Source organism: Mixophyes fleayi, chromosome 4 (assembly GCF_038048845.1).
Source record: "Mixophyes fleayi isolate aMixFle1 chromosome 4, aMixFle1.hap1, whole genome shotgun sequence".
Lineage (NCBI taxonomy): Eukaryota > Metazoa > Chordata > Amphibia > Anura > Limnodynastidae > Mixophyes > Mixophyes fleayi.
Genome location: NC_134405.1, coordinates 315,712,414 through 315,727,463, shown reverse-complemented (window position 1 = coordinate 315,727,463; position 15,050 = coordinate 315,712,414). Strand labels below are relative to the sequence as shown.

Here is a 15,050-nt window from a genome sequence, read left to right as displayed (position 1 = left end):
GCATCACTCTATAAAAAAGATAATTTGGAACTAGAAAGGGTTCAGAGAAGGGCGACAAAATTGATAAAGGGTATGGAGTCATTAAGTTATGAGGAAAGGTTAGCCAGTTTAAGCATGTTTACTTTAGAAAAGAGACGTCTAAGAGGAGATATGATTACTATGTACAAATACATTAAGGGTCAATTCAGAGAACTTTCATGGGAACTTTTTACCCCAAGGACTATACACAGGACATGCGGTCACCCCCTAAGGTTAGAGGAGAGGAAATTTCACAACTAGCAAAGGAAGGGGTTCTTTACAGTAAGGGCAGTCAAAATGTGGAATTCACTGCCAGAGAAGGTTGTGATGGCAGATTCAATAGATATGTTTAAGAAAGGGTTAGACAAATTTTTAGCGGAAAAGTGTATCCAGGGATATTACCGTTAATTAAAATGAAGGATAGTATTGGATATAGGGTAAAAAAAGGGCTACAATATTGGGTCTGGGGGGATTTTCACAATTGAAACAGATTGGCGGTTGCTTACTCTGGATCAATTTCAAATATAAGTGCAGGATCGCAGGAGATCCAAAATAGGTTGAACTTGATGGACTGGTGTCTTTTTTCAACCTCATCAACTATGTTACTATGTTACTATACAAGAATCTTTCTTTGTTTCAAATTCAAACTTGCATATTATGAGGAATAATGTACCCCTACTGCAAAATAAAATACTTTATTTTATTCATAAAGCATTCTTTCCTTTGCTGACTCCGGGCTATCACCATCCTGAGATAGCCATACCGATAGGAGGACAGTGGCATGGGGAAGCTTTGCCAAAGGTCCCTGGCGCACGCTACCACCAGAAATAACCAGAGCCATAGTCCTTACCGGCCTTGGGCTTTGATAAATTGGGAGAAGTCCTAAATTTCCCTTGATAAATAGACCCCTATATCTAAAATAGAGATAGAGTTATATAAAGAACTGCAAATGACATAGATGTAAGTTCCCATACCATAACAGATACTTCACAAATAGAGACATTTATCAAAACAGGTTTTACATTTAACTGTACTGAAAAGGAGATGTTTAACATAGCAACCAATCTGTAATTTTTATTACAGCTTAGAAAATTAAGCAAATATCGTATTTGTTGCTATGGGCAACAAACACCTTTCTACAGGGCTTCCTGTATAACAGTTTTCAGAAATGGCTAATACTTGTATTTATATTTACTGTGCCGTTACGGTGTTAACTACCGTATTATTCTCTGATATCAGCCATTTCTGACTTCTGTATCCTTCAGTAGAATTACCGAAGGGAAGTGTGCTGTGCTGAACTCCACTATATTTATATTAATGTCATATGATACAGTTAATAGAAACACACTACTGCACCTACTGATACCAACCACTACTCTGTTAACAAAAATATGTGCAGGAGGAAGCACGGGTGATTTGTCTCACATGGAGCTTCCTCCTGCAAGCAAATGATGCACAGAGCAGTAGTAAAGTGACTGGGAAAGGAATAAAGTGCTAAATATTGTAGAGGCAGCTATTCATGACAAAGCACCCTGTGAATTCACTGTAATGTAACTAGTTCTGGGTGAGTTGATAGTCTGCCATCAGCCGACAAAATGACTTCCTTCACCGTGTTTAGGTGGTGAGTACGGTTAAAGTGGGGGAGATTCACTTGGTAACATGGTCAGTAATAGTAGCGGCTTACCTTTGGTTTCTTCCAGTCCACACGAGGCTGTTCTCGGCCATCATAGGTTTTCCACTGCTGCAAGATCTGGGACACTCTGGTGTCTGTGTAGTTGACCAGCTGAAATCCTGTCACATTGGCTCCTGCTTCTTTAAACTTTTGCAATTCAATGTCCATAAAACCCTGAAAGGCAACAAGTAGAATGTATGAACTTTGTTTCACATGGCGGTGTATTTAACAGCACAATCTTAGTGTATGAACGTGACAGGAGCCTGGTATCGCTGCTCTCTATATTCTAGGGGGATCATGCTCTTACCACTATTTAACTCTCGGGGGCTTGATTTACTAAGCTGCAGGTTTGAAAAGTGGGGATGTTGCCTATAGCAACCAATCAGATTCTAGCTGTCATTTTGTAGAAAGTACTAAATAAATGAAAGCTAGAATCTGATTGGTTGCTATAGGCAACATCTCCACTTTTTCAAACCCGCAGCTTAGTAAATCTAGCCCTCAGTGTGTGACCTTCTGCCTCTGTCACATGCAACCCTGTACACAATTACACTATTATACTGCTCATGAGACAATCTGTTGCTGCTGTGATCATTTTGATAATCTGATTGGCTACAGGCTTGTCTATTACCACCAATTTCAAAACTAGGTACACACTGAAGTACAGCAGATGAAGATTGGTAACAAAAACCCTACCCCTAGTCGAACACACACTAAAAGCTAAACAATAGCTTGAATATCTAAACAACAAATGAATGTCAACTTTATATAGAGATTAGATGACCTCAGAAAAAAGGAATAATTTAAATAAGTGTTGCTTGCATTAACCAATGAATGTTAGCCCTTCAAATGGGGTAACCCAATAAACAAATGGAGGCTTGACTCACATTGGTTACATAGATTGACAATGATAAATGTGCAGTACTATTGTATCATTATCTCCTCACAAATAGGCAAGGTTACTTAAACAATTGTTTTATTATATATTCATAATGGTGGAAGTGGGGTGGTATATAGTGGTACGTCATACCGTCACTCCTCCTATTGCTTTGATTGTTAAACTATATAGACTAGATGACTGATTTGATGACTTTAAGCATTGCAAATACAGCAATCAAGAGCTTTAAAAGCAGAACCCTGCCACTGTTATGCTATACTGTAAGAATGGATACATAGTAATGCTAAATTCTTTATCTTGCTGTGCTAATAGTTGCCTGATAACTTGTATGCTGTATAGCCCTAAGCTTATCTTATTTTTATAGAATAAAATACTGAAGATAATCTACTAATTACTTCGGTTACAGCATTCCCAACCAAGTACATGAATTTCCAAATCCTATTGTAGAGCATAAGATCTGTGCAAATTGAAAATATTTGTTATTTTATTCTCTTTAACAAAGGCTGCAATTATTTAGCAGCTGCTAACATACGTAGAACACTGCAGCACGGCATTGTTCGCTGGTTCCTCTGGCAACGCACACTAGGTAATGCACTCACCACATGCCAAACAACAATGGTTCCATTTGCACAATGACCTAGCAATGAACAGACTCCAGCAGTGCATCTCGCCCCTGCAAATTCATCTAAAGTCCTATACTTACCAGGTTTGCAAGAATATAGTGATATCCGACAATGTTTTTTTCTAGTTTGATGATCTGCAAGAAAGAGAACTGTGGTTAATTACCATCAAATTGTACACCTTCTGAACAATGGTGTGGGCGTTCTAGATCATTACCTAACTCCAATGATGGCGAGGAAGCTGCACACTCTAACACAGTGACGGGCAATAGACCATTTACCTGAGGCCCAATGCTCTTTAATGTTTTATGCCCTGTCAATGCTTTACTCTGCATTACGTCCCGTCAGCCCCATCCCTTATTCTTTTCTCTTGCCCCTCTGAGCCTCACCCAATAAGAGCAGAGGGTGAAGGTCAATAGGTCATAAGGCAGCGAATAATACTAAACTTGACCTTATTCTTTTCCTAGAAGAGCTGACTAACGCATCATGTGTTCTCTTCAGTATCATGTGACCTCCTCTCCGCTGGAGAGAGCTGCCAGAGATCTGCTTCTGTCAACCAAGGTATGGAATCTTTCGGCAGGCCCTGTTCCGCACCAGAGTGACTAATTTTTGTTCCACTTAAACACGTGAACAGACTTTTTTTTATCACGGGCAGAGGCAGGCTGGGCTTGGGGGGCAACTACCCCCCGGGTTGGTCCCATAGTAGTCTACCTTGTGCTGGGTCACTGGGCCACCTGCATTTTTTTTTTCTTTAAAATGTTCCTTATAGGCTGCTGAGTAAAGTCTTGCTCCCAGCCCACCCCTGATCATGGGGCACGTTAAAATAGAAAGCATTACTGGATGATCGATAGAAACCTCTGCAGATTTGTGATGTGCCTGTACCAGCCATGTACCTAGCCTTCAAATACTAGTGGAAAGCCTGGTCACCCAGGAGTCACCTTGAATTACCAAACGTGTTTGTTATAGCCTGTAACATTTGTTTATCTTGCATTTAAATATCTGCTGACAGGGCCGGCGGAACCCTCTAACCCCACAAGAGTGGCAAGAGGCACCGGACATCCACTGCCAGCCAATCCACGCCGATAAATACAAGGGATTGCAATAGGCGCACCAAGGCACCTTAGTGCGGGGAAGTGGCACATATACATTGAAGCCCCAAATTGACTTAACTTTGCATGTGCAAATGCTGGCAGCGGGTGTTTTTTAATATATGTGTCCCAGTTTCCCCAGCAAAGTACTGATTTTTGCCAAGGCAAACTCTGAATCCTTATTTTTCTAGAATTAAGTAGAAACTTTGCTCATGGGTAACTTTTTAAAGGGACTTCCTAACCTCTACTAGCGGAGACATAGAAACACTATATGGTTCACCCCCATATTCGATAATTACTGACATCCCCTCCAGTGCTTCTGCAATGATCCATTCTTTAGCTGCAACACTTGAGAACATTTTGGATTCTATCACTACTAACTCCAGTATGTTAAATGCAGCGGATTAGATGGCTGTTGAAGATATCCAATCAGCTGTGTCTGTAACCAAGTGACTTCCTCACTGACCTGCTAGCTTGGCAGCTTGGCAGTTTCTGTAATAAGGTATCCCCAGGAAGAGCTCTTTTTAAAAACAAATACTACACCTGGATTCACTAAGGCACGCAAAATGAACGTATTGTGCAATTTTTTTTAAAAATGCACTTAATTCGGCCTACGGACATCCTTATTTAACTACAAGTGGAATCTAAAGAAATGTCTCTTGTTGAATACAGATGTAAGTATGCTCTGTATATACGGCACTTGCCATATTGAGACAGACACAACACATTGCTGGATATGTAAAATACATATGTGGATATAAAGCCCCAGCAAAATGCACAGAAAAAAAGTAATTATCGTCACCTGTTAATAATATAGTCATTAATGAAGGAACGTTAAAAAAAAAAGTTTATTCAATTTTCTATCCTCATTAAATACATTTATCAGGATGTTATTAATATCTACTGTACATAAAATGCATTTTTACAATTCCTCTAGATGGCAAACACATGTTCTAGCATGCGTAGGTGGCCGTCATCACTGTCACTCGGCACTTACACCTGCCCCGTAGCTGGTGCAAGTGATACGGCTGGAAATCACGTACCTTAGAGATACCCAAAGCTTGAATTAGATGCTGCTGCGAGTGCTCGACATTGGCCCTTACTGTATATTGACTACGTGCATACACCCCCCTCCCCCGTTTCGCCCATGAAATCGTAGGCTGCCGGAAGTGTCCTTTGCATTCTAAGATTAATTGGATATCATTGTGTTCACTGGCGTATAGTCCAGTGCGCAGACCAATTTTTACGCAAAATGCGGCACTTATCAGCAATTACGTTCCGTAATGAACAAGGCCCTAAATGTATAACTGCTTAATTGCATTTGTCAACCAATGCAAACCAAGGGTGGTGGTAAAAGTTATTGGGAAGTCACTCTGTTGCCGATTTCAATCAGGCACGCAGTAAAATGAGAGTGGATCACTCAGGGGAATCACTGTATTGGAGGATCACCATACTAAAGATATTATTATCCTTTATTTATAAAGCACCAACATATTACGTAGCGCTGTACATTGAGAGGATTATGATACAAATAGTTACATACAATGACATGAAACAGAAGGTACAAATGGTCCTGCCCATATGAGCTTACAATCTAAGAGGTAATCTATTTTGCACGCCGCGGCAAGATTGATTTTCCTTACAAATCATTATTCCTCTGTTTAATTACTCTGTATGTCTTTACACTGGTTGCCTGTTTTCTACCGAATCCAATATAAAATACTTTTAAATACTTTTACTAACCTACAAGGCCATCAACAAAGCTGCATCAACATACATCTCCTCTCTTGTCTCAAAATATCTTCCAACTCGGCAACTCCGTTCTGCACAAGATCTGCGTCTCTCATCCACCCATTCCAGGTTACAGGACTTTTTTTGGGCGGCACCCACTATGGAGTTCTTTCCCTCGCACAATAAGACTCTCCTCTGGTGTACAAACTTTCAAGCGTTCTCTGAAAACCCACCTCTTCAGACAAGCTTATAATATTCCTCAACCGCCCTTTTAACCTCACTACATTACCCTATTACCACCCGTTACACAATTTCACACAAGACAACTACCCCTTGACCAACATTGTTGTGTAACAGGATCATTTAGCTTATGAGTCACTTTTACCTTTGCAGTCTGGCTGGGCCGAAATGCAAAATGTAGACTTAACCTCATGTGTTAAACTCCCATTGTCCCCAGTTGTAAAGCGCTACGGAATACGTTGGCGCTATATAAATAAATGATGATGATGAAGAGGTATGGAGTACACTTGCCACATAAGGTAAGTTTGAAGCATTATCAACTGCTGATAATATTGCAGCCATTGGTGACTGGTATTTCTTGGTAAACATTAATGTCTATTTATCATATCTTAATAAACTCCGATTAAAACTACATTTTAACTTTAATTGGATTCATCGCTGAGGTCTGAGAAAATCTCATGTTAGAAGAAGATTCTATTTTCTGCTTTAAAATAATTGGAACATTATTATTTGTATAACGTATAACAGTTGAACCTCTAGATTTTTTCGGGTCTCAGGAGAAATATAACCAATGGACCCCTATTGACTCTGCGGAGCAGTGTATAATTTCACAGTCACTATATATCAAATGACATTATATAGTGGTATAATGAACTGTGTACGACAGCAACACTGCTTTGTTTGGTATAGGACAATCAATACACGTGATCCATAAAGTAAATGAGCCCTGTAATGACCCCCCCCCCTTTCCTCCTATTGTAACGGAATACTTGATCTATAGCATGATCTTTTTCCTAAAGGCTGATTTCACTTGGAGTGTTTTTTTCTGGGATTAAGGGGATCATTTAGAGTTGGACACATCCAAGAAAAATGCGTGCTGCAAAATTAGTGCACTTACCTGGTTATTTTGAGTTGCACGAATCAAAAATAGACAGTGTGTTAGAATGTATCCACAAAAAGATATATTTAAAGCTGTGACTGTGCACTAGAGACGCAAGTCATCAACATCAACTCGATGATTGTCATTTAAATGTATATTTAAAAATAATTTAAAAAACCACGCCCACATCCCCCCTTCAAAAGAGTGAACCAAGTACCAACACTCATAGGCAGGGTTGGCTGTTGTGCAGAAGTCATGTAGTTTTGTTTCCATTCCCCTCTCTTACGGTCCTGTGCAGTGCTACCCCCTAGAGCAGGAGCCACAAGAGCTCTCCAAATCTTTCCAAGCAAAAGCTAAAGTTCATATCTCAAAGAGTTGAGATTTAATAAGAACATAACAGACATCTATGAGTCCCTATGATAAAGTGGATTGTCATGTATTATATCTCTGTATATAACTGAATCAAGCACAAGGTGAAAAACACTGGTCATTTGCATGTTCTCGTTCCTTTGTGGGTGGAAGTCGTTATTCCTCTATCATCTATCCTTATATATTTTAATAACCCGAATACAGAACCTGAAGAATCTATTGCAGAAGCTCTGCGCTAATTCCTCCCCTCTGTCAGTACAAACCACCGCTCCTCCGCTGACACAGCAGTCTTGCTCTGTAAAACCATGCGGTAGAAATCTAGGTGGTGGGTCCAGATCTAGACTCCAGCATGGCCTAGTCCTGAGCACCTGAGAGTGTAACCCACACGCCATCTATACAGGGCTGTTTATTTTGTCTGCAAGTAAGAGGTAGACGGATTGGATTTGTGGGTAATTTAACACTACCTGGGTGAGGATGGCATTCAGTCGTTCCGACTCACAGTCTATCACAACCTGACGATCTTTGCTCTTGTCCAGATCCTGAAAGAGCAGGCGGTAGCCTTCCTCGGTGGTGGTCAAGATGTTCACGGCGGTTACCTGCCAGTTCTTCTCAGCCGCTGTGTCCAGCACTTTCTGGAGGACGGACAAACCTGATAACAGAGAGCAATTCATCAGTTGCATGGATCTGGAGGATTGGTTAAATCATCATAGGTCAGGTCTTTATTATTGGGTAAATTGCGAAATATTATAAACCGGTCTACCGCTGATACTGGCAGGATGGTGGGCACAGACTGTGGGAGTTGGAGGATGATTTTACTCACTAGATTGGGAGGATGCTTTCTTCTGTTGTATTGTGTCATCAGTATTCCTGTCAGGGTTTAAGAGATTTTACAGTGTATCAATCACCTACACATGATGGAGGCAGCCATTTTGTGAGCTGAGCCATTATTGAGCAGCAACTCCAGTGCCTTGTGAATTGTCTCATGAATATTGTTTCTGCCCACAAAATGGCTGCCCCCATAGTTGCCAACCCTTATTGCCAGAGAAAGTCTCAGGATTTAAACTTGCGTCCCTGAAAATGTTTGTTCCCTGGAATGTCCCTATTTTTCAAAACTGTCCAGTACAAATGATGTAATTCTGTAAGTTTGTTGTAATTTTCAGTATCTATTCTTACTCTCTAGAGTTAGAAAACTGATATTTATTGAAGAAGAGCCATTAAAATGTAAAAACACAAGATTATAAATGTGTCTTCTTAGTGTGTAGTCAACAGGAACTCAATCTACTCTAATGACATACTGTACTGTATGATACACCTTATGTACATCTTATGGTATCTTTCCACCCTGTTGAAAGAATCATATAAAAGTGGTCCTTCAGAAACTACTTACTAGTGGACTTTTGTTTAAACCTCTTTGTGCAATATGTGAATCCCAACGATGATTATACCTTACAGAGGCATCATGGCCTTTGGTTTGGGAAAGCAAAGAACAAATTTGTTCCTTAACAAGCCATGATACGATGCACAGGGTGCAAATGTTTTGGTTTTTTTTCATTTTTTTGTTTTGCATGCATGGAAAACACTGGACAGCTGTATTTTTACACTGCAATTCAGAGTTGAGCTGGGGCACAGCTACTCCTAACTCTAAACTTGTCTGCACATTTTAAATGTGTCCACACCGCCCACGGAGCAAAATGGTTTGGACAAGGTGCAAGTTTGCTCCGTTTTTATTGGCTTGCTGTTAATTCTAAATGAGACAATGTATTGTTGAATGAATGTTTTGTACAGCTCTCCATAAGGAATAAAAAGTGCTTACCTGTGTCTGAGAGTGGTATCATTCAAAGTAAACAGCTTAGAAAGGGAAAGCAATCTACATATAATCTACCCGTCTGTATGTTCAGAGATGACAGTATACATAACGTTTTCTGTGCAGAATTACTTATGTCACTATGTCTTACAAAGGAAACATCAATATCTAAAATACCCTGCCTGCGTCAGCAGGTCATAGCAACAGAGACAAGCGCAATGCTGCAAGTCAGCTGCAAATTAACAGCTGGGGTGCAGGAATTACTGTTAATGTTCCCAAATGATAAATTGTAAGTTAGACTGAAAATAATTCAGAAGAATTACGTTTATTAAGCTGTAGTTACAAGGTCTCAAGCCATCATCAGCTCAAGCTATAGTGTAAGTCTAATATGCCATTTATAAAAGACCCATGAGTTTAAAACCTCTCTTAAAAAGTCTCCTACACCTGATTAGTTATTTCTTTGATCATGCGCATTAAAATCTCCCGTGTGACCTACATGCTTTTCTGCTGTATGTAACACAGACTGTGTCCTCGTCTAACATACACGTTCACTGCGACCTTTGTATATCATGAGTGGGAATAAAAAAAAAAAAAATGTTTAGTCTGCCCTATTCCTCCCCGTGGCATAGTACAGCCTATGTATGCTAGCAAACAAAAAATGTGATCATTGTGGGAACAATGGAAGCTATTCTAAGTGTACAAGGGAAAACAGAAGTGTACAAACAAGACCTATATCCTAAATGGCAGTAATGATAGAACCTTTGCACAGATGTCACCCTAGATAATGGCTCGATGTATCTCCGTTTGGCGATCACGTTTCCCTCAGCTAAGCAAAAGTTCAAGTGTTCCATATGCAGAAACATAATTCAATGTCTTTCACCCCATGAAGAGTATGACTGGATGATTCATTAAATTCTGAGCACACTTGAAATATTCAATTAAATAACATGTTTAGCAAACATGAATGTGAACATAAAATATATGAAAAGACAAACACAAGCCAAAAATGGTGATGTCGACATATGAAGCTAAATTGGTATTGTTATTCCCTTGACTTTCCTGTCACTTTGTTTAAAAATAAAGTGTAACGGAGCATTTACTCCATTCTCTATAACAAGCAATATATCTCATAGCCCTTAGAAAATTACCAATTATGTATTATCATAGGGCAAAAATCTTAAACAGCAAAGCACAGCATGTCAGTGTAGCCACCTAAAGGGAGGTCAGTATTTTCTTTTGCAATTCAGGTGTCCCAGTGGGGGTTTTATTGCCAAGCTTGCCAGCAGGCTTTATTAGGCCCCAAAATTTTGTGATCATTTGTTTTGAGTACCGTGTATCCACTTAACCCTCCACCAACCCTCTCCACCTAACCCTCCACCTAACCCTCCACCAACCCTCTCCATGTTCATTCTCATCACCTATCTCTTCCCTGCCCATTTACTCGCTCCTCTTGCACTACATCCCTTCCACTGTCTGTTTGCCCTCCCTTTAGGATGTAAGCTCTCACGAGCAGGGCCTTCTTCCCTCCTGTTACTATACCTATTCTTCTGCTCCAACTTCACTGTAATAGCTTTGTCTGAAAAACCTCCTATATCAGCCCTGTTTTTAACCCCCTTCCACTTCAGCTCTACGTTTTTAACTTTCCCCTCAACACACAGAAACACACACACTTCTTCTCCTGCTACATCTTCCCTGCATGTCCCACCCTTTATCACTGACAGGTTCAGACCAAACCATCTCTGCAGAGCATCCTGGGAGAAGCAAAGAGGCTTTGTACTGCAGAATCACGTCTACATTGAGACATAACTGCATTGCATGTCTAGAATTGGCAAATCAATCAGTTTCAGAAAAGGTAGACAGGGGCTGACAACCATGCAAAAAAATAAAAAATGAAGGACGCGCTGGTTCCTTTATGGATCTATTTCTAAAGGGGCTTAGACTTGTGGCTCCATAAGCACTGATGCTAATCTGGCCCTGGTCACCAGTCCACAAAAAACACAAACAAATGTAGAGTAGGCTGGACCCTGACTACACTAGCAATAGTTTACCTCATGTGTTTAGGTTTTTGAATTTATTAAGCTCCAGGTTTGAAAAAGTGCAGATGTTGCCTATAGCAACCAATCAGATTCTACGTATCATGTATTTAGCACATTCTACAAAATAACAGCTAGAATCTGATTAGTTGCTATAGGCAACATCTCCACTTTTTCAAACTTGCAGTTTGATAAATTTACCCTTAAGATTCAATAAAGAGTTCCATTGAGAGGGGCTGCTCGCACACCATGCAGTCTCGTTCTACCATAATCAGTGAAAGGGTAACCTTGGGATAAAAATATAGGAGCTCAGAGGTTTGTCATAGGTTTTTTCGCATCTGACTTGCCAAGAGACCTGCTAGCATAACTAGAAGAACATTAATGCAACAAACGCGCTTGAGGGTGAACATTGTGGGAGGTCTGGTTGCCTGTATTCTTAGCTAGCATTAACCAATAATTCCACGTTCATCTATGCTTCAATGGGAGAATGTGACGTCATTTTGATAAACTCCAAGACATATTTGACCGCTAAAGCAAAGCTGCTGGCGCAGGTGACACCTCTGTACCGGTAAGAGTGCTCTATCTGTTAACTCCCTTCAAACCGCAATGACATTACTGGCAAATGTGATGCCCTTGTAGAACAGAAGATTTAATTAACAAGCAGACCGCAAGCAAATAACTCAAACTCTGACTTGTGCACTGTCCCTGAATGAAGTAAGATAAAGAAGCTCCACCTGCCCATGTATCTGATTAAAGAGGGCAATTATCAGAAAACGGATTGGACAAAGAGCCATCTGAAGATTTAATATGACAGATAAAAGAGACCTAAGGTCACCATAGGAATATATGATGGTCAGGGGCACTGTAAGAGGGGTGAGATGGGTACAGAGTACCCAAACTTCCCTTGAAGGCCTGGCAGTGATGATAATGTTGGAAACGGATGCGGCTCCTATTCTATTCATCTGTGCAGTAACACTCCTCCTAGACTACATGTTTTAAAGCTGAAAAGGACGCGATCACCCCCCATGCCAAAGAAGTGGCCTCATCAAGCCCTGAGATTAATTCTTCCGGCCACGAGGACAGTAGATGGAATGGAGGGCCAATAGTTTAGTCTATATATAAAGTATTCCCAATGACCTATGGGTTTATTTTATTATTATTATTATTATTATTATTAGTCTTTATTTATATGGCACCACAAAGTTTCCAAAGCGCCGTACAATAAGCACAATACAAACAATAGACCATACAGGGAAAACAGTCAGAACAATAAACGAGTAATACCATAACTCCAGAAGCTCCAGGCATAACAATTAAAGTGAAGTTGGAGCAGAAGAGTAAGTATAGAGACAGGAGGGAGGAGGGCCCTGCTTGTAAGAGCTTATGTCCTCAAGGGAGGGCAAATAGACATTAGGTACAAGGGGAGTCAGTAGAGGGGATCAAGTAAAGGGGATGGGAAGAGAGAGGTAATAAGATCGAGGATGAAGAGAAGGATAAGTGTAAGGCTGGTAGGCCTTGAGGAAGAAATGAGTTTTAAGTGCCGTTCGAAGGAGCACAATTAGGGCACAATCGGATGGAGCGTGGGAGGTCATTCCAGTGCAGGGTGGCAGCTCGAGAGAAGTCGTGGATTCTGGAATGGGATGAGGGGATCAGAGTGGAGGAGAGGCGACGGTCATTGGCCGATCGCAGAGAACGGGCGGGAGTGTGAATGGCGAGGAGATTGGAGATATAAGGGGCAGTAGAGTGGGAGAAGTATATTCAACTGGAACTTAAATAATAATGTAAAAATCGAGACATTGCTTTAAAACACAGCAGGATAAGTACTATAGTACATAATATCATGTACAAAAAAATAATCTCATGTATTGACCTGGGCTTTACTTCAAGCAACCTACAACATACAGTAGTCTGATCCGTCTTACCCCGGTCCGCATCGTAGATGTACACAAACTTTTTCCACTTGTAATACTCAATAACACTAATTAGAGCATCTTGAAGTTCCGGCCTCAGCTGTAGAACAAACTGGTTCGACGTGGCTACGGGGAAGCTGGGGGTAATGAAGCAGACGTGGAGGGCACCACAAAATGAAGTCAGCATGTTGACTGTCTTCCGGTCGTAGAACCCGAATATGGCATACACTCCCTTGGCAAACTGTGAACAAACTGGTAGAAGAGACAGGAAATTAGAATGAGGTCAGATCACCATATTACAGGCTTTAAAATTATAAACTCACAAAATGTACACATTATCTACCAATACACACGATAGACATAATGATTCAGGGTTTAATAGGAAAAGTTATCATTAATTTTCTCAATGCTGACCTTTCCCTAGCAATTAACTATGGTACTAATCTCTTTTAATGGAAATTAAAAAAAAGAATGAGTCATTATTTATTAGCCTAGGAGGTACAACTATGACTAATGTTAACATTTTAGATTTTGCACATACATACAGTGTTGTGCATTCCGGTGTGTATTATGTTGCAGGCTATTGTGTCTAAATAGTTATTACACTTTGGCACAGACCATCAAGCAAGTAAATGAATGAATATTATTTTATCTTTGGTTGTTTTCTGCACAATGATATGTTACGCATGAAGCAACAAAGGCTATTATGATAGAAAGGTTATGTAAATCTGTGTTCCTTCAGCTGTTTTGCATTTAGCGCATAAAGTTTACACACAATATAGTTTACACAAAATATATCTATTTTGAAGGGGAACCATTGTGACTTGCCAATTCACCAACTTATTTTTTAATGTTGCTCTCTACTCTGTGTCTTACATCTGCACCTCCGATGTCATCCCTATATATAGTCTTCTGTTCTCATGTATGTTTTGTGTGATTTGTAATAGCGACTGTCCAGTTCTGCGGAGCTTTACAAATAACGATGGTGACGGTTACAGAATGTAAGGTAGATCATGCCCTGACCCAAATTTTTACCCATAAAATTAAAATACAGCAGAACAACACAAATGTGTTACCATTCCTATATAGTAAGGTAATATAGGCATTATACAGAACATACTAATGTATAATGAATGTATAGTTTGATTAAAGTTTTTTTTTTAAAAAAAAGAGCCACAAATTTTCTCATTAGGTCTCAGTCATTAAGGAAAATAAGAAAAAAAAAAGGAGTGAATGTTCTCCGGGACAAACCATGTTACAATGCAAGTGGTGCATATTAGTTTATTATTTTGCACATATAATAAATACTGGCTGTTTTTTCATCTAGCACACAAATACTTGGTAGCTTTAATTTTACACTGAAATTTAAAACTGACCTAGGACATGTCCTATTCCAACTTTAAATCTGCCCCCACATTTTAAATCTACCTCCCCCTCTAATGCAGCATGCTTTTGCCCAGGTGCAAAGTTACTCATTTTTTATGCTTTGCTCTCCTTAAAGACTCAGGCCCATTGTGTGTAAATATACAAAAAAGGAGATTAAATAATATTCACTAAGGTTTATGTTTTATGTTTTTCATTTTTTCTTAGTCAATTCATATAGAAAGAGCAACCAAAATCATGCCATGTGTGGGAAGGTGCTAAAAGTCAATTTTGCAGAATCTCTACAAAATAATAGTAAATGAATGATCTATACATTATTACCATTGCAAGATAATGACATTGCTGTGCTAGATTATCAAGGTTCTAGATGGTACAAATGTATTTGCTGTTGGGAGGCATTCATGAAA

General features: G+C 39.8%; 1 protein-coding gene across 5 annotated transcripts in view; it reads right to left on the bottom strand.

Annotated features, from left to right (window-relative positions):
• Positions 1-15,050, bottom strand: part of GRIA1 (glutamate ionotropic receptor AMPA type subunit 1) — a 185,833-nt gene that overhangs the window by 58,328 nt on the left and 112,455 nt on the right. For 3 of the 5 annotated variants that reach the window (XR_012691416.1, XM_075210106.1, XM_075210105.1), the window contains exons 3-6: positions 13,273-13,512; positions 7,975-8,162; positions 3,289-3,342; positions 1,703-1,864 (exon numbers count right to left, since the gene is read on the bottom strand). Coding sequence is in view for 4 of the 5 variants with exons in the window: in XM_075210106.1 (XP_075066207.1) it covers positions 1,703-1,864; positions 3,289-3,342; positions 7,975-8,162; positions 13,273-13,512 (644 nt within the window). In the remaining variant the exon portion in view is untranslated. The remainder of the gene's footprint in view (positions 1-1,702; positions 1,865-3,288; positions 3,343-7,974; positions 8,163-13,272; positions 13,513-15,050) is intronic. The other 2 variants (XM_075210108.1, XM_075210107.1) reach the window with 1 other exon arrangement.